The 22,006-nt window shown below is 42.9% G+C and overlaps 1 protein-coding gene across 4 annotated transcripts in view; it reads right to left on the bottom strand.

The window, feature by feature from the left end:
* Positions 1-355: 355 nt before the first annotated feature.
* Positions 356-22,006, bottom strand: part of gbf1 (golgi brefeldin A resistant guanine nucleotide exchange factor 1) — a 71,088-nt gene continuing 49,437 nt past the window's right edge. For 2 of the 4 annotated variants that reach the window (XM_058652332.1, XM_058652334.1), the window contains 22 exons: positions 21,546-21,669; positions 19,792-19,917; positions 17,477-17,559; positions 16,652-16,888; positions 16,015-16,108; positions 15,580-15,756; positions 15,290-15,354; positions 14,956-15,079; positions 14,795-14,866; positions 14,597-14,691; positions 14,348-14,501; positions 13,214-13,439; positions 9,953-10,110; positions 9,608-9,857; positions 8,778-8,998; positions 7,048-7,198; positions 5,781-5,911; positions 5,535-5,636; positions 5,205-5,318; positions 3,198-3,375; positions 2,917-3,105; positions 356-2,111 (listed from right to left, as the gene is read on the bottom strand). In XM_058652332.1, the coding sequence (XP_058508315.1) occupies positions 1,918-2,111; positions 2,917-3,105; positions 3,198-3,375; positions 5,205-5,318; positions 5,535-5,636; positions 5,781-5,911; positions 7,048-7,198; positions 8,778-8,998; positions 9,608-9,857; positions 9,953-10,110; positions 13,214-13,439; positions 14,348-14,501; positions 14,597-14,691; positions 14,795-14,866; positions 14,956-15,079; positions 15,290-15,354; positions 15,580-15,756; positions 16,015-16,108; positions 16,652-16,888; positions 17,477-17,559; positions 19,792-19,917; positions 21,546-21,669 (3,265 nt within the window). In that variant the 3' untranslated portion in view covers positions 356-1,917. The remainder of the gene's footprint in view (positions 2,112-2,916; positions 3,106-3,197; positions 3,376-5,204; positions 5,319-5,534; positions 5,637-5,780; positions 5,912-7,047; positions 7,199-8,777; positions 8,999-9,607; positions 9,858-9,952; positions 10,111-13,213; positions 13,440-14,347; positions 14,502-14,596; positions 14,692-14,794; positions 14,867-14,955; positions 15,080-15,289; positions 15,355-15,579; positions 15,757-16,014; positions 16,109-16,651; positions 16,889-17,476; positions 17,560-19,791; positions 19,918-21,545; positions 21,670-22,006) is intronic. The other 2 variants (XM_058652333.1, XM_058652335.1) reach the window with 1 other exon arrangement.

The raw sequence follows: 22,006 nt of genomic DNA, 5'->3' as shown, positions 1-22,006 counted from the left end.
AAAAAGTTCAACTTACTTTTTGTGTGTATATATATATATATATATAAATACACATATATACACATACATACATATATATACATATACATATAGTACATACATATATATATATACACACATACATATACACACATACACATACATATATACACATACATATACATATATACATACACATACATACATATATACACATATACATATACATATATACATATATACACACATACACATACATGCACACAAAATAAAAAAAGCTTTAATGCTGTGAAAAGTAATTTCCCAGAAATATTTATTCTCTGAATAAAATAAAGATTGTGTTGACTCACAAACACCACACGGAGCTTTGTCTTCCTTCTTTTCACTTTATTTATTACATAGTAAAAAGTACATTACCTTTCATTTATATATATATATATATATTTATATATATATATGTACACATATTATATTCATGTTCATCATAATTAACGATTTCTCCAAATCTTCCCGTAATAATAATAATAATAATGATGATGATAAACGTGTCACGTCGACGTTTGTGTAGTGTTTTACCTGATAAATAAAATAAATCTGACAGCTCAGATCAGTACACGTGACAGTTCAGATTGGTGTTTGTTACACACAACTATGTTCACGTCTTTATCTCACTGACGTTTGTTAACCACTCACTCTGCCACACCAAAGCCCACAGAGAAAATGAGTGATTTTAACATCACACACACAGGACTTGTTGATCCACTGCTGCCTCCATCACGATGTTCAAATGTCTTCATTCAGATTGACCTCAGTGACACAAAGTGACCACACGAGGCAGCAGTACACCAGCAGCTCCCGTGTCGCGCAGAGATTAAATCACCGATGTAACAAAAATAAAAAAATATGGACACGTTTCTTACATCATCGAGAAGAAAGTAAAACATAAAAATGTTGGAAATTGGTGTCAGAGCTTTAGATTTTGTCGCGATTCGTCCAGTGAACAGTTGTGTCGCGTTATCGCCTCTGGTGTTTTCAGCGTTAGCTTTGCTCGCGGCGTGTTCACGTTTCTACACCGACCTGAAAATCAGAGCATTTGTTTAGTTTTTCTTAAACTCCAGTGTCCTTGTTTCAACGTCCCAGGAAAACACGAGATCATTGAGTTTATGACACAAACAAAGGAAAAAATCATTTTGTTCCATAATAAAAAATGGCGTTACCATTTTACAATTATCGCAATAATGTCGTGAATAGAAACAACTTCTGTCCAAAAAATGCTGACTCCGCCTCTTTATCCCAGTGACACGTTTTAATTATTATTATTATTATTATTATTGTTGTTGTTGTTATTTTAACTTAATTTTTGGTCCTTAAATAATATATATATATATATATGTATATGTATATATACATATATATACATATACATTTATTTATTTTTTTACTTAATCTTGTCGGAGCAAATGTGAAAATCATCAGAACTGTTCGCGTTCTAACGATTTTTTTTAAATTCTTGTCTCTGCTGATGACGACTCATGATGAAGAGCGAGAGAGAACAGTGACTCAGCGTTTCTGTCATAAATCACAAAATAAAATGATGTGTCATGATTTCTTCGTCCTCTAGGAGCAGGATTTTCTCCTCGCTGCAGCGTCACGTTCATGATGATGATGATGATGATGTGTTTAAATGTAATTCATATTTCGTGGAGGACACGCGCACACACTCGTCGTGTCTCACTGTCCTCCAGTCCTAGGACGACGTCAGCGTCTGTGTCTCTGTGGACAAGTTTGTCCACAGGAAGCAGGAAAGACGAGAGCAGTAGCAGTGTCAGGTGACCTCGCTCTACAATTTCAACACAACTATCCCTTTAAAATCGGACGCGTCACGTGACCCTGAGGCTGCTGTAGAGGAGGCGTGTCATGAGGGTGGGGGCGTGTCTCTTACTTGACCTCGTCACACGGACTCGTGGGTCTGGGACCGGAGAGCAGCGGGACGGGGGAGGTGGCCTCGATGAGGGCGGGGTTGAGGATGATTGGCAGGGACATGGGCGGGACGCCCACCTGCAGTGGAGACGCCAACGGCTGCAGGATGAGAGGGGACACAGAGGCGGGGACAGAAGACGGACGCTCTGGTCCTGGACAAGACAAACAAACACACTTTCAGTTTCTGTTGTTTTTACTTGTTTTAAATCTGGACATGTTTGACACGTCCGTCCTAACAGAGGACATGTTTGACACGTCCATCCTAATAGAGGACATGTTTGACACGTCCTAATAGAGGACATGTTTGACACATCCGTCCTAATTGAGGACATGTTTTACACGTCCATCCTAATAGAGGACATGTTTGACACATCCGTCCTAATAGAGGACATGTTTGACACGTCCTAATAGAGGACATGTTTGACACATCCGTCCTAATAGAGGACATGTTTGACACGTCCTAATAGAGGACATGTTTGACACGTCCTAATAGAGGACATGTTTGACACGTCCGTCCTAATAGAGGACATGTTTGACACGTCCATCCTAATAGAGGACATGTTTGACACGTCCTAATAGAGGACATGTTTGACACGTCAGTCCTAATAGAGGACATGTTTGACACGTCCGTCCTAATAGAGGACATGTTTGACACGTCCATCCTAATAGAGGACATGTTTGACACGTCCGTCCTAATAGAGGACATGTTTGACACGTCCGTCCTAATAGAGGACATGTTTGACACGTCCATCCTAATAGAGGACATGTTTGACACGTCCTAATAGAGGACATGTTTGACATGTCAGTCCTAATAGAGGACATGTTTGACACGTCCGTCCTAATAGAGGACATGTTTGACACGTCCGTCCTAAAGTACATGTTTGTCGTGTCCTCATAGAGGACATGTTTGTCATGTTTGTCGTGTCCTAATAGAGGACATGTTTGTCGTGTCCTCACCTGTGCTGCTGCTCAGCTGAAGCTGCTGTGGAGACGCCGGCCTGCTGCTGCTGGACGTATGGGTCTCAGGAGGAGACGCTGGGACAGTGACCGGGGACGGCGGGTGAGCGGGAGGCGGAGGAGACAGTGGACGAGCGGCAGCAGGAGGTGAAGACGCTGCCTCTGGTGGTGGAGGACTGGGGACCGGATCTGAAAGTGAGGAGGACACAGTTCAGAGTTACCACACAAACACACACACAAGGGGACAGTGCAGGGGACAGAGTGAGATGTCCTCCGTGGACCTGCGATGACGGTCTGTTTGAAGAGCTCCTCCCGCAGGTGAGGCAGGAAACAGACGATTCTCTCCCACGTGATTTCCCACAGGTCTGAGTATCCGGTCCTGGAGTCTGCGCAGTGGAAGATCCCGGCCGTGTCCATGACCAGCAGCATGTTCTTCAGAGACTCTGGGACGGCTTCAACCTGAGGGACATCAATTCAATTCAAATTTGAAGTCTAACTTTAAATACAGAGAGAGGCTCCGCCTCCCAAACTGTCATTGGGAGCTGGTTCCACAGGAGAGGAGGAGCCTGGTAACTAAAGGCTCTGCCTCCCATTCTGCTCTTACAGACTCTGGGAACCACAAGTAAACCTGTATTTTGTGACCTAAGTGGTCTGTTAGGGTGATAAGGTAAGACTAGGTCTTTCAGGTATGAAGGGGCGTGACCATTAAGTGCTTTGTACGTGAGGAGGAGGATTTTAAATTGAATTCTAAACTGTGGGTGGAGCCAGTGTAGAGAAGCTAACACTGGAGTTATATGGTCTCTCTTTCTAGTTCCTGTCAGAACTGGTGCTGCAGCATTTTGAATTAACTGAAGGGTTCTAACAGACTTGTTGGAACATCCTGATAATAAGGAGTTACAGTAATCTAATCTAGATGTAACAAAAGCATGAACTAGTTTTTCAGCGTCCTGTAAAGACAGAATGTTTCTAATTTTCATAATGTTCCGCAGGTGGAAGAAGGCTGTTCTGGAAATGAGTTTTATGTGTGAATCAAATGACATTTCCTGGTCAAAAGTAACTCCAAGGTTCCTCACAGTGGAACTGGAAGCCATGGTGATGTCATCTAAAGTGACAATGTGATCAGAAAGTCTTTCTCTGAGGTGTTTAGGGCCGAGTATAAAAGTTTAAAAGTAGAAAGTTACAGGTCATCCAGGACTTAATGTCTCTGAGACATTCCTGGAGTTGAACAACCTGATTTATTTCATCCGGCCTCATTGATAAATAAAGCTGTGTGTCATCTGCATAACAATGAAAGTGTATGTTGTGCTTCCTAATAATGTTCCCTAGAGGAAGCATATATAAGGTAAAAAGTATAGGCCCAAGCACTGAGCCTTGTGGAACTCCACAATTAACTGTTGTTTGTAGGGAGGTTTTATCATTAACATGAACAAACTGGAATCTATCAGATAAGTATGATTTAAACCAGCAGAGGGCAGCACCTGTGATACCAAGAGTCTGCTCCAGTCTCTGCAGTAGAATATTATGATCTATGGTGTCAAATGCAGCACTAAGATCTAACAGGACAAGTAAAGAAACTAGACCATTATCTGAAGCCAAGAGAAGATCATTACTAACTTTAACTAGTGCTGTTTCTGTGCTATGGTTTCATCTAAAACCTGACTGAACATCTTCAAACAGGCCATTAATGCGCAAATATTCACATCATTGATTAGCAGCTGCCTTTTCTAAGATTTTAGAAACAAAGGGAAGATTAGATATAGGTCGGTAATTAGCTAAAATATCTGGGTCAAGGGTCGCTTTTTGGAGGAGGGGTTTAATAACTGCTATTTTAAACGTTTGGGGCACATATCCAGTTAATAAGGATAGATTAATTTAGTTAATATAGAGCTGTTAATTAAAGGAAAGACATCTTTAAACAGTTTAAACATCGTCACAATCACACTGTTACTCATGGTAACGACCACTGTAACCCAGCTGTGTGTGTGTCTGTCTGTGTGTGTGTGTGTCTGTGTGTGAGTGTGTGTGTGTGTGTGTGTGTGTCTGTGTCTGTGTGTGTGTGTGTGTGTCTGTGTCTGTGAGTGTGTCTGTGTGTGTCTGTGTGTGTGTCTGTGAGTGTGTCTGTGTGTGTCTGTGTGTGTGTCTGTGAGTGTGTCTGTGTGTGTCTGTGTGTGTGTGTGTGTGTGTCTGTGTCTGTGTCTGTGTCTGTGTGAGTGTGTCTGTGTGTGTCTGTGTGTGTGTCTGTGAGTGTGTCTGTGTGTGTCTGTGTGTGTCTGTGTGTGTGTCCTCACCAGTAAGTCACTGGAGCCTGCGTGCATGTACTTGTCCATGAAGTCCAGGATGGTCAACCAGAGGGCAGCGAAGGTGGGGAGGGACAGCAGAGGAGACAGGTGCTGGAGGAAGACCTGGACAACAGAGAGGACAATGATGAGGACAATGAATATAAATATTATTGTTATCCATGAATTTTCTAATTCTACTTTTTTTTTTCTTAAGAGGTTAAATTATAGTTCTTTAATTAATTGAAGTTTGATTCATTTCTGATTCATAAAAAGGTAAATTCCCTTTTTTCGTTTTTAAAAACTAATAAATGGAAGTTAAATGTGGTCGTTGTCTCTGACCTTTGACAGCAGAGTGCAGCCTCTCATCCTCGTCTCCTCCATCCCTCCCACATCAGCAGGACTGATGTTGTCCAGCAGCTTCGTCAGCAGAGGAAAGAGAACCTGACAACACACACATGCACACACACACGCACGCACACACATGCACACACAGACACGCACACCCACACGTTTAAATTCATCACATTCAGGCTCATTAAAGACAAGATCAATCACAGACTCATGAATCCTTTGGTACGTTCTCACCTTGTTGAAGCAGGACTCCCACTCTGCTGCGTCCAGCGTCTGCAGGTCGTGAACCAGCAGCGCCCTCTGGAGGTAGGTGAGAGCCTGCATACGAACCTGTCTCCTGGCGTCACAGCAGAGCCACGCGATGCCTGCAGAGCATCAACAACACGTGATAATCATACAAGACTCTCTTATGAATGAAGGTTCCACTCCAGTATTAACAGAGTTATTGTTCAAGTGGAACATCACGCTAAATACTTGACACCTGTAGAGGATGTGATTTTTTCATTGTTTTTTCCTGTTGTTTAAAACAACAAAAAACTGCATACATATTTTATGGACGTGTTCCAGTAAAGTGAAATCTATTGTCTATTGTCGTTATAGCTAAATGACATGATATATCTGCTAAATGACATGTAATGTAACATCTAATGGTGGCCTAAGACTGTAAAATCTAAACATCTAATATTACAACTAAAAGTAGCGTCCTGACAAAAATGGACTCTATGCAACAATGAAACAGTATTTACTGCAACTGCAATTCAAATTGTTATTTCAAAAAGAAAAGAAACAACAACATCAAAAACAGATGATGGATGAATATGACTACACTAGTGTAAGGAGAAGAAATGAGAGCAGACTAAGCCACGCCCCTTCCTATATATTTTTTAAGTTATTTCATTTCAAATGTTAAGAGGTTTTTATGTATTGTAGCTCACAAAATAGTGTGTGCGCCAGGTTCTGTGATGAAAAGTAACACGTACAGAGAGGTGTGCTTCATCCTTTGGGCCACAAGATGGAGTATCAACTAAAGTGAGCAGCGCTCAGGAGTAAACAGGAGCTCACTTTCCTCCCGGTTCCACAGCGACAGCACCAGATAACAACGTGTGGTGGGAGAGTGTGTGACACAAGAGCGACAGGCGTGACCGTCACGCTCAGTGTGTGAGTCCTGAGAGTAACCCCCGAGCTAACGCTATCTAGCTAACAACATGCATTTGATGCAATGACTGAACGAGAACTAGCTGAGCAGCTAATTGCTAACCTACAAAGATAATTCCTGATGCCATCGTCAGGTGAGGGGCGTGTGCAAGGAAGGACAACACGGGGAGCAACACGAGCATACGAGACGCTGGAGAGAAAACATTTGATTTAAAATCTTTCAAGGCTCTGTACGAACACTGAGACGGAGAAGGAGGAGAAGAAGGAGGAGAAGGAGACAAAGAAGGAGGAGGAGAAGAAGGAGGAGAAGGAGAAGAAGAAGGAGGAGAAAGAGTCCATCGTCTACCTTGCAGCAGTGGACACCAGCAGCTGCTCCACAGAGTTTGGGCGTCGGCCTCGATTTTCCTGCCTGCAGTCTGTAGGTGGCGCTGTTCCTCTGCCCAGGAGCTGTAGATGGTAGCGGCGCGGGTGTGAAGGGTGTGCATCAGGTCCAACAGCTGAGACACAAACACAGGACACGGTGTCATGTGACACAAGCACAAATACTGTGACTCAGTGATTCACAGACACAACTGTCCACTCAGACACAACTGTCCACTCAGACACAGAGACACAAACACAGAGACAGAGACGGACACAGAGACAGACAGAGACACAAACACAGAGACAGACAGAAAGAGACACAAACACAGAGACAGACAGACAGAGACAGAAAGAGACACAAACACAGAGACAGACAGAGACAGAAAGAGACACAAACACAGAGACAGAGACACAAACACAGAGACAGACAGAGAGACAGACAGACAGAGACACAAACACAGAGACGGACACAGAGACAGACAGACAGAGACACAAACAGTGACAGACAGACAGACAGAGACAGACAGACAGACAGAGACACAAACACAGAGACAGACAGACAGAGACACAAACACAGAGACAGACAGAGAGACAGACAGACAGAGACACAAACACAGAGACGGACACAGACAGACAGAGACACAAACAGTGACAGACAGACAGACAGAGACACAAACACAGAGACAGACAGAGACACAAACACAGAGACGGACAGAGACACAGAGACAGACAGACAGAGATCATATCGGTCACAACCTCGAGTATTTACCAACTTTAGAATGTGAATAAAAAACTGTATTATTTCTTTCACTTGTTTCAGTATTTTAAAGTTTAAACAGCCCTCTGTAAAATAAGTTTCTACTTGATCTGAGAAGTGACAGACAGACAGACAGACAGACAGAGAGAGAGACATGTTTGTTTTTCACCAAAGGAAAAATCCTGTTAATTGCAGTGAAAACACAGATTAGATAATATTCACTTTAAACGGAGAGGAAGATTCGTCTACAACACAAATAAAAACAACACTGGTGTTATGATCTGTTTCTGGTCAACGTACAAACTAATTACTACACGTACTACACGTACTACACGTACTACTGACTCCTGATCTGACTCCAGAAGCCTCAAAAAGTCTGCCATGAATTTATTACAAAATAAAGGTTGGTTTAAATCGACAACTGGTCTTTAGTGATGCTGTGTCCGTCACCACGTTGACTCCGCCCCCAGTTTATACAATAAGGTGATCTTACACTCGAGTATAATCTTAAATTTCTACCAAATTAAAAACAATCTCAGCTGATATTTTACACACTGGACCTTAAATGTCCCAAAAGCATCTTTGCTTCACTCACTGTTCAGGACTGAAGTTTAAAATGTAAACTACAATAACAATACACCAGAGTTTTCCCCAGAAAGTCAACGTCACACCAAGAATAAAGGACTAGTTTGACACAATCAGGACATTTTAATATCTATCTATCTATCTATATACACATACATGTATATAGATATATATATACATGTATGTGTATATGTATATATGTGTGTGTATATAATACAGTTTGACGAGTCCTGAATCTGCCAAAGCCAAAATCCCCCAAAAATCTTCACACCACAAACACAGCAACATGTTTTCACCCCTAACCCTGAGGGATTGTGGGTAAAAACATGTGAAATCATCAGAAGGTGAATGAAGAGGGCTGCGGTACTTACGTCCTGACTAACCTGTAAAGACACCGTGTGGTAACTGGCGGGGATGCCCTCGTCCTCGTCCTCGTCGCTGTGGGAACGTGACGGACGCTGGTTGGACGCCCGGACGCTGCCGCCTCGTCTGGCACTGGCTCCGCCCTCCTTGTCCTTGCCCCCCACCTTCCTCCTCGGACGGGACTTGGAGTCGTACTTGTGGCTCTTCTTCTTGTCGTGATTGCGGTAACCTGACGAGGAAGAAAGAGTTTCATCTTTTAGTTTCCTGATGCACAGTAAAGGGATAGTTCAGGGTTTTTATGTGCGTTTGTGTGAATATTTCCAATAAATCAAAATAAAATCATATATGACTTTGTGGATTAGCATTAAAAAATAAATAATCGTGTATCTCATGGTCTCAGTATCTCAGTATCTCATGGTCTCAGTGTCTCAGTATCTCATTGTCTCATGGTCTCAGTGTCTCAGTATCTCATGGTCTCAGTGTCTCATTGTCTCAGTGTCTAATTGTCTCATGGTCTCAGTGTCTAATTGTCTCATTGTTTCTTTGTCTCATGTCTCAGTGTCTCACTGTGTCATGGTCTCATTGTCTCAGTGTCTAATTGTCTCACTGTGTCATGGTCTCATTGTCTCAGTGTCTAATTGTCTCAGTGTTTCATTGTCTCACTGTGTCATTGTCTCAGTGTCTAATTGTCTCTGTCTCAGTGTCTAATTGTCTCATGGTCTCAAGTGTCTAATTGTCTCAGTGTTTCATTGTCTCACTGTGTCATGGTCTCATTGTCTCAGTGTCTAATTGTCTCATTGTCTCATGTCTCAGTATCTCATGGTCTCAAGTGTCTCACCTCCATTCAGACTGGCCTCCACAAACACTCGTATCGCCCTCACACACAGCTCAAAGTTGTCCGGCGTGACGTGAGCGGCGTCCCGGACGATGAAGGACAGCGTCTCCACACACTTGATGAGAGACTTGGTGTCGTGCTGACCCAGGTCCTGACCCACGGTCAGACTGTACTGGTTCACCAGAGGGTGATTGAGCTGCGCTTTGGAGTTGACGGGCGCCGCTTTAGTCAAGTCCAGGTCGTCTTTACCCACCTGGACATCGTAACACAACAACGTGTCAATATGAGTGTGGTCCTTCATATGTTCACTGTGTGTGCGTGTGTGTGTGTGTGTGTGTGCGTGCTGACCACAAGCCATCCACTGCTGGCCATGTCCACGTCGGTGGTGGAGCGAGTCATGCGGGTCTTGCTGTGTTCAGTGTAGACCTCAGAATCTGACGTGTAGCCGCGGTCCAGAGTCACTTCACTGGGATGATGAGAGGACAGCTCGCTGTCTGACTGAGCTCCTGTGAGACAAAGACAGTTTGTTTACACTGGTGTGAAAAAGTGTTTGCCTCCTTTCTGATTTCTTATTTTTGAGCATGTTTGTCACACTTAAATGTTTCAGATCATCAAACTAATTTAAATATTAGTCAAAGACAACACAAGTCAACACAATGTGTTTTTTAAATGAAGGTTTGTATTATTAAGGGAGGGAAAACAAATGTAAACCTACATGGCGCTGTGTGAAAAAGTGTTTGCCCCCTAAACCTAATAATAAACCTAATAACTGGTTGAGCAGCAACAACTGCAATCAAGTGTTTGCGTTAACTTGCAAAGAGTCTTTTACAGACGCTGTGGAGGGATTTGGACCCACTCATCTTTGCAGAATTGTTGTCATTCAGCCACATCAGAGGCTTTTCGGGCATGAACCACCTTTTTAAGGTCATGCCACAGCATCTCAATAGGATTCAGGTCAGGACTTTGACTAGGACACTCCAAAGTCTTCATTTTGTTTTTCTTGAGCCATTCAGAAGTGGACTTGCTGGTGTGTTTCGGATCATTGTCCTGCTGCAGAACCCAAATTTGCTTCAGCCTTCGAGTTTTTGGTAGACAGCAGAATTCATGGTTTCATTTATCACAGCAAGTCTTCCAGGTCCTGAAGCAGCAAAACAGCCGCACACCATCACACTACCACCACCACATTTGACTGTTGGTATGATGTTCTTGTTCTGAAATGTGCTGTTACTTTTACGCCAGATGTAATGAGACACATGTAACCCGGGTGAAAAAACCCATTATTATTATTATTATTATTATTATTATCCCCTTTCGTGAAACGTAAGATGATGCCGTGCGTCATTATGTCACGTCGCTACGTCACCACATTGCGCCGCTACGCCATCACGTCACGCCGTAACATAACTCCGTTGGGGTTCACGCCGGGGTTCTGTTTGCTGCAGGAGCCGACTACCGGAGCCGCTGATCACCCGATTTGGAGTATTAGGCCGATTAAATCACGGAATTGGCCAGGTTGATGGCGAGCTAGAGGGTATAGTCTGGGCTCAAAGCTTGAAGGCGTCCACTGAACCTCCACTGCTCTGGTCGGGCTGGTAGGAGGCTCCTTGGCACAGCCGCTCCTCTTTCTGCCCTTGCAATCCATTAACAGCCCACATATACACTACATACATTCACCCTCAATACAGACTTTTCCCGAAATTTAGTTACTACCAATATGTATATATGGTATGAACTGTAAATATTGTGTTAAATATTTTCATGGTTATGGTTCACAATTACATGGTGTCACCAAAACTTCCTCTCCACTCCTAGAGTCAGACTTAGTCTTCTGAACCTATAACCTATCTACATAATAGCTATCTGTTACGCTAATTGTACTTTACTAGAGTAGCGTACATGTTACACCCACACCTTCCAAAAAGTTCAACTTTTGTCTCGTCAGTCCAGAAGATTTTCCCAAAAGTCTTGGGGATCATCAAGATGTTTTTTTGGCAAAATTGAGACGAGCCTTCATGTTCTTTTTGGTCTGGGAACTGTGCCATGCAGGTCATTTCTGCCCAGTCTCTTTCTTATGGTGGAGTCATGAACACTGAGTGAGGCCTGCAGTTCTTTAGATGTTGTTCTGGGTTCTTTTGTGACCTCTTAGATGAGTCGTCGCTGCGCTATTGGGATAATTCTTGTCGGCTGGCCACTCATTGGAAGGTTGCCCACTGTTCCATGTTTTCTCCATTTGTGAATCATGGCCCTCACCGTGGTTCTCTGGAGTCCCAGAGCTTTACAAAGGTCTTTGTAACCTTTTCCAGACTGATAGATGTCAATTACTTTGTTTCTCATTTGTTCCTGAATTTGACTTTAGATCGCGGCATGATGTCTTCCTTTTTTGGGATCTTTTGGTCGACTTCACTTTGTCTGACAGGTTCTATTTAAGTGGTCTCTTAATTCAATAGGTCTGGCAGTTATCAGGCCTGGGTGTGGCAAGTAACATTTTCCAAAAAATGTGACTAACCACAGTGACCTGATGATTTTACAAGGGGGGGCAATTACTTTTTCACATGGGGCCATGTAGGTTTGGATAGTTTTTCATCACTTAAAAACTGCATTTTGTGTTAACTTGTGTTGTCTTTGTCTAATATTTGAATTTGTTTGATAATCTGAAACATTTAAGTGTGACAAACATGCTAAAAAATAAGAAATCAGGAAGGGGACAAACCCTTTTTCACAACACTGTATTCCCCTGTTTCTAAAAGTATGTGGATCTAAAAGTAGTGAAATACACTTTTACATGATCATTAACAAATGACTTGTTCACGTCTTTATCTCACTGTGAGACAGACTTCTCCAACAGGAAACTGAACTTTGTAAACCACTCACTCTCCACACCAAAGTCCATAGAGAAAATCAGTGATTTGAGCTCACGGGGACACAGGAGCTGCCGGTGTACTGCTGCCTCGTGTGGTCACTTTGTGTACGTGATAAAATAAGACATTTGAACTCAGTGATGGAGGCAGCAGTGGATCAACAACTCCTGTGTGTGTGATGTTAAAATCACTGATTTTCTCTGTGGGTTTGATTATTATTTATTGATCCACATCAGCGATCTCATCCACAGGTGAGTGCTTGCATTTCATTTTTAGACATAAACATGCATTCATACAGCATACAACACAAACAAAAACATAAGATAAGAGGTAACGAAAATCATTACTTGATTTAAGTTGGTTAAATTCTATTCTGATCAACCATAGTCATAGTACACTTATGCACTTATGAGATCCACAGGAAAGGTACATAGCCTCTTTTAAAAGAGGAGGAAGAAAAAACTATCATGTAACAAATACAATTTCAATTTGATTTTAAAGGCCATCTTTCATTCATCTTCATCTTACATTAACCATAAAAATGTGGGAGAGTGAGTGTTTTAGACACTTGAGTTTCCCGTTGGAAAAGTCTGTCTAACAGTGAGATAAACATGTGATCGTGTTCTTTAGATTAGCCTCTTACTTACTAAGTGGTTAAAATCAGTGTAAAATTCGACCTTAGGTCATATATTTCAAACAAATACATGATGAATATGATGATTATTAGATTATAAGAGAGGTGTTGATTGACCTGTGTCGTTGTCAGAGGTGGTGGAGGTGAGCTGGAAGGAGGCGGGAGGTTTCACTCCAGCACCGATGCACTCCAGCAGGGAGAAGAGCGTGAACCAGTCGTCTGTGCAGTGGATGTTTGCCGCGTTGGTCTTCAGCAGCTCATGAAGGCCGTAGGCCACTTCTCTGCTGACCCTCGACAGGACGTGAGGTTTCATCATGAGCAGGAGACGCAGGGAGAGCAGAACCTGAGGGTCAATGTGTCATTATTAATGCCACGACTGGCAGAGGCCCCAAAAGACTCCAGGCACAAATTCATGCAAGGAGCCTATTGTTAATCCGAAAATGCAATATTGGCAGTTCTCAGGGGCTCTATAGCGCCCCCAAGGTGAAAGCAGAGACAAATTCCTTCCGCCGCCGACTAAAAACACATTTCTTCCGACTCTACCTCGACTAAGACGATAACGACGACGACAAAAAAAAAAAAATAAAAATAAAAATATATATATCGCACTTATGACTAGCACTTCATAGTTTGATTTACTTGAAGCTCTTACTTACTTCTAGCTCTAATTTGTACCCAAATGTTTAAATGCACTTATTGTAAGTCGCTTTGGATAAAAGCGTCTGCTAAATGACATGTAATGTAATGTAATGTAACAAATTGAGTTACACAGAATTTCCTGAAACTTGGTGTGAAGATGTTTGAGACCCAGATGAACAAAAAAGTCCACCGCAACCCTACGTAAATGAGCGAACTCGTCCGAGCGCATTTGTCGTACCGACATAAAAAAACACCGCAATTTGTACGAGACTCATCGAAGGAGAAAAGTTGTCGAAAGGTTTTGCGGATTTAAAATGGCGCGGCCACGGCAACCCACGGCGTTTTGGCCAATTTCGACCATTCACCATGAAACAGGAAGTGCCCTATAACTACAGCATACATTGAGTTACATTGAATTTCCCGAAACGTGGTGAGAAGATGTTATCGACCGAGACGAACAAAAAAAGTCAACCGTAGCCATGGCCTCAACTCAACAGGAAGTGGGCCATTTGGAATCTTGGCGTCCATTTTTGGCAATTTGCACCCTATGTAAATGAGGAACTGCTGCACTCCCAGACTTGCATTGGGGACACCTCCTCGTTGATTCTGTACCTGAGAGCTGATGTCCTCTCGCCGCAGCAGGCGGATGGCGAGTCTCAGAAGTCCGACCACGGCTCTCTCCACCAGGAAGCAGCTCTCGTTAGCGTGGACGCAGAGGTGAGACAGGTGCTCACGCACCGTCTGCCACACACAGGACACGCGGTCCCTGCACACGCACACACACACACACACACACAGAGGACAGTGAGTGACTGTGAGACGAGCAGCTGTGTCTCCACACACAAGCTTCTCTGCTCTGACCTGTTCTCCAGGACGATCCGCAGTAGCATCTCCAGACAGAAGGCGGCGTCCTCTTCATCGTAGGTCTCTTCATCAGGAGTGACTGAGATCAGAGCCTGACCACGACAACACACACACACACCATCATCATCATCATCATCATCATCCACTGACTGTGACTCAACACCACATGTCGTCGTCGTTCTAACAGTCACTGACCTTCATCAGCTCCTGCAGAGACTCCAGCTGCAGGAACTTACTCTCAGTGATCAGTTTCTCTGGGTCACATTGCTGAGGAAAGATAGAAAAGTCGATTTAATAACGTCACAATTACGGATACAATGATTCATCAATTACTGGATTAAACATGTGTCCACTACCTTGATGCAGAGGACGGCCGCCTGCTTGGTCTCCTGGTTCTCTGTGGACGGGCCCCTGAGTCCAGACTGTTCTGCTCCGCTCAGAGTTAACCAGTTCACAAAACTCAGCACTGCAGACTCACCGCTGAGGAGGAAGAGGAGGAGGAAGAGGAGAAAAACAGGTTTGAACATTTACTGGACAATTCAAACTTTAAATCAATAAATAAAAAGTGAAGAGGACGGGGGGAGAGAAGAGGAGGCGATGAGAGAAAATGAGCAGAATAAAGAAAGAGAAGGACACATGACTAATTCTTATCTCTTTTTTATTTCTTTATTTAGCAGAGAGGATAAATACCGATTTGAAGGCGTCTCCTCTCGTTGAAGAGAAATCTTTCCGTTTGGTTCGAGGAAATCTTCAACCTGAGAGAGCGAGAGAGACAGAGGGAGAGAGAGAGAGACAGACAGGGAGAGAGAGAGAGAGACGGAGAGGGAGAGAGCGAGAGAGACAGACGGAGAGGGAGAGAGCGAGACAGAGAGGGAGAGAGAGAGAGAGAGAGAGTGAATGAGTGAGTGAGTGAGTGAGAGTGAGCTGTGACCAGCAGGTGGCAGCAGAGTACAAAGAAACAAACAATGACTCCTCCTGACCTCCACCATGGCTTTGGGCAGGAGCTCGGCTCTGAACAGCTGCAGCATGGAGTCCATGATGTTCTTCCATCCCTCTCTCAGGATGTTACCATGGCGATGAGCCAGGTCAAATACCGTCTTAGCTGCTGTCTGTGCTTTAATGTTCCCACCAAACACAGACGGAAGGTTCTCCACAGACTGAAGGTGGAGAGGAGAGCAACATAACCTTTACTACAGAGATAGTCAAATATGTATACAAGTTTATTTATAGAAATAAATTAAATAAATCTACAGTAAATCAAATATGTAAATACATTTAGGTGGACTTGTTTTTTTAAGACTATAAAATAAATCACAACAAGAGCAAATTTGTGCCTAATGTAGTGACTGAGGGAAGTAAATAAATACATGTTTTCTTTTTAAATATCTAAATGTTATTGTGTGAGTTTGTCTCACCTCACTGCTCAGAGTGGTGAATTTACACAGTGAGATGATCAGGTTATCAAACACATCACTGAAGCCGTAGTGAGCTGCGATCATGGCACATTTCCTACAGAGAGACAGAAACACACCAGTAAACACCAGTAACATTTTAATTCATACAGCACTTCATCAAACAACCAACAACAAACCGATTTCAGTGTCAAAAGGACAGTGTTAATGTTTTAATAGTAAAGGACTGGTTTGGTCAGTAAGTGGAGAAAAAGACATGAAAATAATAATACTTGTGTTGATATTTCACATCATTTCAAAATAAAAGTGCAAAAGAAATCTATTAACAATAAAATGATATGGAAGTCATTATAAATTGATAGTAGGGCAGTAGTAGTAGTAGTTAAGGCAGCCTGTGGCAAAGTGGCTTGTAACTGGAGGGTCGCCGGTTCAAGTCCCCACCAGGTCAAAAGTGCTGGGGTACCCCTGAGCAAGGTACCCAGCCCCCATTGCTCCCCGGGCGCCTACTCAGTGTGGCTGCCCACTGCTCCTAATTCTAGGATGGGTCAAATGCAGAGAAATAATTTCCCTAAGGGGATTAATAAAGATTTAGATTTAGATTTAGTAAGTGTTGCTTTCCAGGGTCTTTAACGTTGTGTACCTGAAGCCAGTGATGGCCTTCTGGACGATGTTGTCGTCCAGGCTCTTATCAAAGACGTAGGAGAGGGCGGCGATGGTCGGACCCCAGGTCATGGAGAACAGGTCGTGGTCGTAGCTGCCCGCCGGCAGGAGCAGGAAGACGCCCTCGGGCGTGGCACCACGGTGCAGCAGCAGACTCCACACGTAGTTCTCCTTCACCAAACCCATCTGCTCGTCTGGCATCACGATCTCCTCGGTCCTACAGAGGGAAACAAAGACACCATCTGTAAGTCTATGACGTCATCAACATGGCTTCTTTTTAGAAATGTCTCCATTACCAAACCAAAATTATTCAGTTTTTAATATTGTCTTTATTATAAGGGGAGCACATTTTCACATGTCCCAAGTGTTTTATTCATGGATAAATGTTGAAGCCCGAATTTAAAATGTGTTTGCAGCTTCATCTCACTGTAGTTTTGAAGTTTGTAAACCGCTCACTCTCCCACACCAAACCCCACAGAGAAAATCAGTGATTTAAGCTCATGGAGACACTGAAGCTGCTGGTCTACTGCTGCCTCGTGTGGTCACTTTGTGTCACTTAAATAAATCTAAATTAAGATTTTCAAAGGCCGAATTCACAAAATAAGACGTTAGAAGTTAGCGATGGAGGCAGCAGTGTGTGTGTGATGATAAAATCACTGGTTTTCTCTCTGGACTTCTGTATAGAAAGTGACAAACTTCAGTTTCCTGTTGCAAAAGTCTGTCTAACAATGAGATAAAGATAATAAAGATATCATAGACTTGTTTTATGTTGGTAAAATCATTTTTGTGTGTGTGGTGAGCTCACTTTATGGCATTGTAGATGTCCTCCAACATGTCCTGGTCAAAGTCTTTGTTTCCGTTGACTCCCTTCAGGTTTTTCTTGAATTGCTGTTTTAACAGAGGACACTGAAGTGAGTCAGTGTGTCCACCATCAACATGTCAGTCAATGCATGTGAACACCAGCAGAGAAGGTCAAGCCTGTGACACTCACTGCTTCATTAACTGAACAATCCAATCAACAATTAAAACGAGGCCCAGCTTAGAAACACACACTTGTTATGTGTCACTTAATACACGCTGCTGGAAGCTTTAGCAAAACAAGGATTACTCCTAGAAATAAACCCCAGCACACAGTGTTGACTGACAGCATCAAGGCTGAACGACAACACACGTGGACACGTGGACACAGACACACAGACAGACAGACAGACAGACAGGGGGCGCAAGAGAGCCACAGACACATGTGACTGCTTTTTTATTAGCTCACTTGAAATTATAAAAGTTTCACTATCGGACATTCAAATATGCTAGCACTTAAATATATACTTTAAAGTATATTAGCACTTAAATAAATACTTTAAAGTATGCTAGCACTTAAATAAATACTTTAAAGTATGTTAGCACTTAAATATATACCTTAAAGTATGCTAGCACTTAAATATATACTTTCAAGTATGCTAGCACTTAAATAAATACTTTAAAGTATGCTAGCACTTTAAAGTATGTTAGCACTTAAATAAATACTTTAAAGTATGCTAGCACTTTAAAGTATGTTAGCACTTAAATATATACTTTCAAGTATGCTAGCACTTAAATAAATACTTTAAAGTATGCTAGCACTTAAATAAATACTTTAAAATATGTTAGCACTTAAATATATACTTTAAAGTATGTTAGCACTTAAATATATACTTTAAAGTATGCTAGCACTTAAATATATACTTTAAAGTATGTTAGCACTTAAATATATACTTTCAAGTATGTTAGCACTTAAATATATACTTTCAAGTATGCTAGCACTTAAATAAATACTTTAAAGTATGCTAGCACTTAAATACTTTAAAGTATGTTAGCACTTAAATAAATACTTTAAAGTATGCTAGCACTTAAATAAATACTTTAAAATATGTTAGCACTTAAATATATACTTTAAAGTATGTTAGCACTTAAATATATACTTTAAAGTATGCTAGCACTTAAATATATACTTTCAAGTATGCTAGCACTTAAATAAATACTTTAAAGTACGTTACCACAGTATGTTAGCACTTAAATAAATACTTTAAAGTACGTTAGCACTTAAATAAATATTTTAAAGTATGTTAGCACTTAAAAAGCATATTTATAAATATGCTTCATATAAAGCATGTGTTTTCCCTCCCAGCTGTTTGTCAGTTACAGGACGGTGATTTCCTCACTATTGTTTTAATGCCTGTTTTCTTTCATCATGTTTTATCCGCTGTAACACATTGAGTCGCACTACCCTGTATGAAAAGTGCTGTATAAATAAAGTTAGATGGATGGATTGATTGCTTGATAGGCAGTAGTAGAAGTAGAAGACAAAGAGAGAGAAAACATGTGTGTCTCGTGAAGAGTCTGTCCACAAGCTGCCACTGTTTAGTCTTCCTCTGCTGTCAATCACAGACAGAAAAACAAAGGCGGTGGATGAAGAGGAGAGAGAGACGTTGGCCTCCCCCTGTCCTCCCCCAGCGCCGCCTGTTCAGGATGAGTCCCCCCTCTCAGACGGACCACCACTGGCTACAGCTGTTGGCTGTGAGTTCTCGGAGCTGCCAGGCTGCACCAGAGCAAATTCTAGCACTCACAGGGGAATGTCATTCTATCTCACACACACATGCATGCGCACACACACACGCAGAGACACACACACACACGCAGAGACACACACACACGCAGAGACACACACACGCAGAGACACACACACACACGCAGAGACACACACACACGCAGAGACACACACACACGCAGAGACACACAGACACACACGCAGAGACACACACACACACACACACACACACACACACGGCGGCTCTTTTCTCACTCATTGAATGGACAAGTGGTCTCAGATGTTTTTAGTAGCCACTGTAAATGAATGCAGCGCTGGGTGTCACATGACTGAAGCTGTGCTGTCCACTTTGGATCATTTTCTCAAACATGGCAGTGGAAACGATTTCTTAAATAGGAAGCTAGTGTCACTGCCATGTTGGGGGGAGATTTCCTCCACGCTACAGGGGATCCTGCTTCTTCTCATCACTCGTCATCGCCAATAAGAATTAACACGTTTATTCACAACACAATGTCCTCACTTCCTGTGTCACTCACCTCTACGGTCATGGGGATGTTCTGCTTGCGGACGTTGTGGTTGTGCTGGTCAGTGTTGAGCATGATGACGGCGTATGCCAAAGCAAAGCCTGCGTCATTGGTCATGAAGGGAGAGCCGTTCACTTTCTACACACACACACACACAAAACAAATGGTCATTTAAGGCCACTTAAAGGGGACATATTATACCCTATTTCTCCAAGTTAAAATAGTTCCCTGGTGTCCTAATGAACATGTCTGTGACATGCTTTGGTCAAAATACCATAAGGATGAAGCACCATAGCAGTTCAATAACCCTGCTAAACCCGCCCCTTTCAGAATGCTCGGTTTTGTGCATGGTCCCTTTATATGCAAATGAGACACAGGCAAACACACACCCACTTCTTCCAGGGGGTTTCTGATTTGTCCTTTTTACTGCGCTCACTCGCTCAGCTCCTGTTCCCTCCCCTCATTCCTCTCCCCCTCCCTCCACTAGTTCTCTGACAATATCAACATGGCAGCGAGAGTGTCGTCACAGGAAGAGACGTCCGACACAAGGATCAAGCCGAACACTGACCAACTGTAAATCAGTTAAAAACACTTAGGGACAGCACCGCTGATCACTGTATGTGACTGTATCAGACTGAGTCTGTGCTCCGGTCATGGAGGACGTACTGAACTAATATGTTTAATTAGGACGTGTCAGAATGCTCAGTTATGACCTCTATTTGACCTCTATTTAACCGCTGGCCGCAGTCTGATGTGAAGTGGTGCGAACACAGGAACACACGTTTGCTGACTTTATCCGGAACATTAGCTTCATATATAAAATCCTCTGAGGCTGGAAGTTTGTGTAAAACACTGTGCTCCACTGTGCAGCCACCAACAGCACACTTGTCCCTCCGCGTTGACATAATACCGCTCTTCCTCCCTTGCCTGCACTCTCGCATTTTATACGGACAAGGTGGAGCTAAGGTGGAGCTAAGGTGGAGCTAAGGTGGAGCTCTCCAAGTAAACTTACTGGTGGGTGGTAACATTCGCGGTGAAATGCGTATGCTGCCGTCATAAGTGCAGGGAATTCAACATGGCGTGTTTTATGGCCTATACTTACACTAAGGGGGACCACGAAAACATGACTGAGTATTCTTCTTCCATACTTTGGTGACTGGTAGGGCCTCCAGAGTCCCAAATATAAGTATTAAAATGATGAAAAAGTTGATTTTGCATAATATGTCCCCTTTAAATCACAGGAGAGTTTTAAACACATGAAGACAAGAAACCAACGGAAATTGGTACTTGATGACTTGTTGTAGACAGACAGACAGACAGACAGACAGACAGACAGACGTTCAGGGACGCCATGAAAAACAGCTTCACATTGAAAAAGCTTAGCTTTTGTGTACATCGTCTCACATTAGATAACTTTCTACAAACAAGAAACTGACGGGGACACAGGAGCTGCTGGTCCACTGCTGCCTCGTGTGGTCACCTTGTGTCACTTACATAAATGTGTGTGACAGTGAGATGAAGACGTGATCATGTTCTATGAACTCTGTGTCCGTGAGTGTGGTGTCACTTTAAGAAAAGGACTTTACACTCATAGTTTCCAGGTGACACGTCTCCTGCTATTCTGAGAAGTCACCTTTCCGTTGTTGGCTGACGGCAGTGGAACCTGACATGTCGACTTGTTCTATATATTCATCCGGGCAGATTAATGATGGTGACAACATGAAAACAGTTTATTAAAAGAGGGTTAGAGGAAACCGGTGTCTTACATGCCAGTTGTCAGTGAAGGTCTCCAGGAGTCTCTGGATGACGGGAGCTTCTCCAGGAAGTCTGAAGGCCTCCAGGTAGAGACGCAGAGCCTCGTCGATGCGGAGGCCCTGGAAGGTGAATGTGCTGCGACAGAGAGACAGAGAGACAGAGAGACAGAGAGAGAGAGCTCAGTTTAGTGTCTTTACACAGAATAACACATTAGAACTAGTGACTAGTAAACAAAACTTTTTTATTGAATGACTTTGTGACTTGGCTTCAGTCAGACCGTGGAGTCAGACCGTTTTCTGGACTCCGCTCCCCGGCAGCACCGGCAGCACCGGCAGAGGTGGAGGTCTGGCCTCACTGTTCTAATTCCATCTGTTGCCTTCTCCAGCTTCGAACTACAAACGTTTGAGCTACAACTTCCCTCCTACTCCACTATGTTGGCGGTTGTTTATCGCCCTCCAAAATTCATCCGTGA

Source organism: Solea solea, chromosome 15 (assembly GCF_958295425.1).
Source record: "Solea solea chromosome 15, fSolSol10.1, whole genome shotgun sequence".
NCBI classification, from domain to species: Eukaryota; Metazoa; Chordata; class Actinopteri; order Pleuronectiformes; family Soleidae; genus Solea; species Solea solea.
The sequence above is the reverse complement of the archived record's forward strand: the minus strand, read 5'-3'. Positions and strand labels throughout refer to the sequence as shown.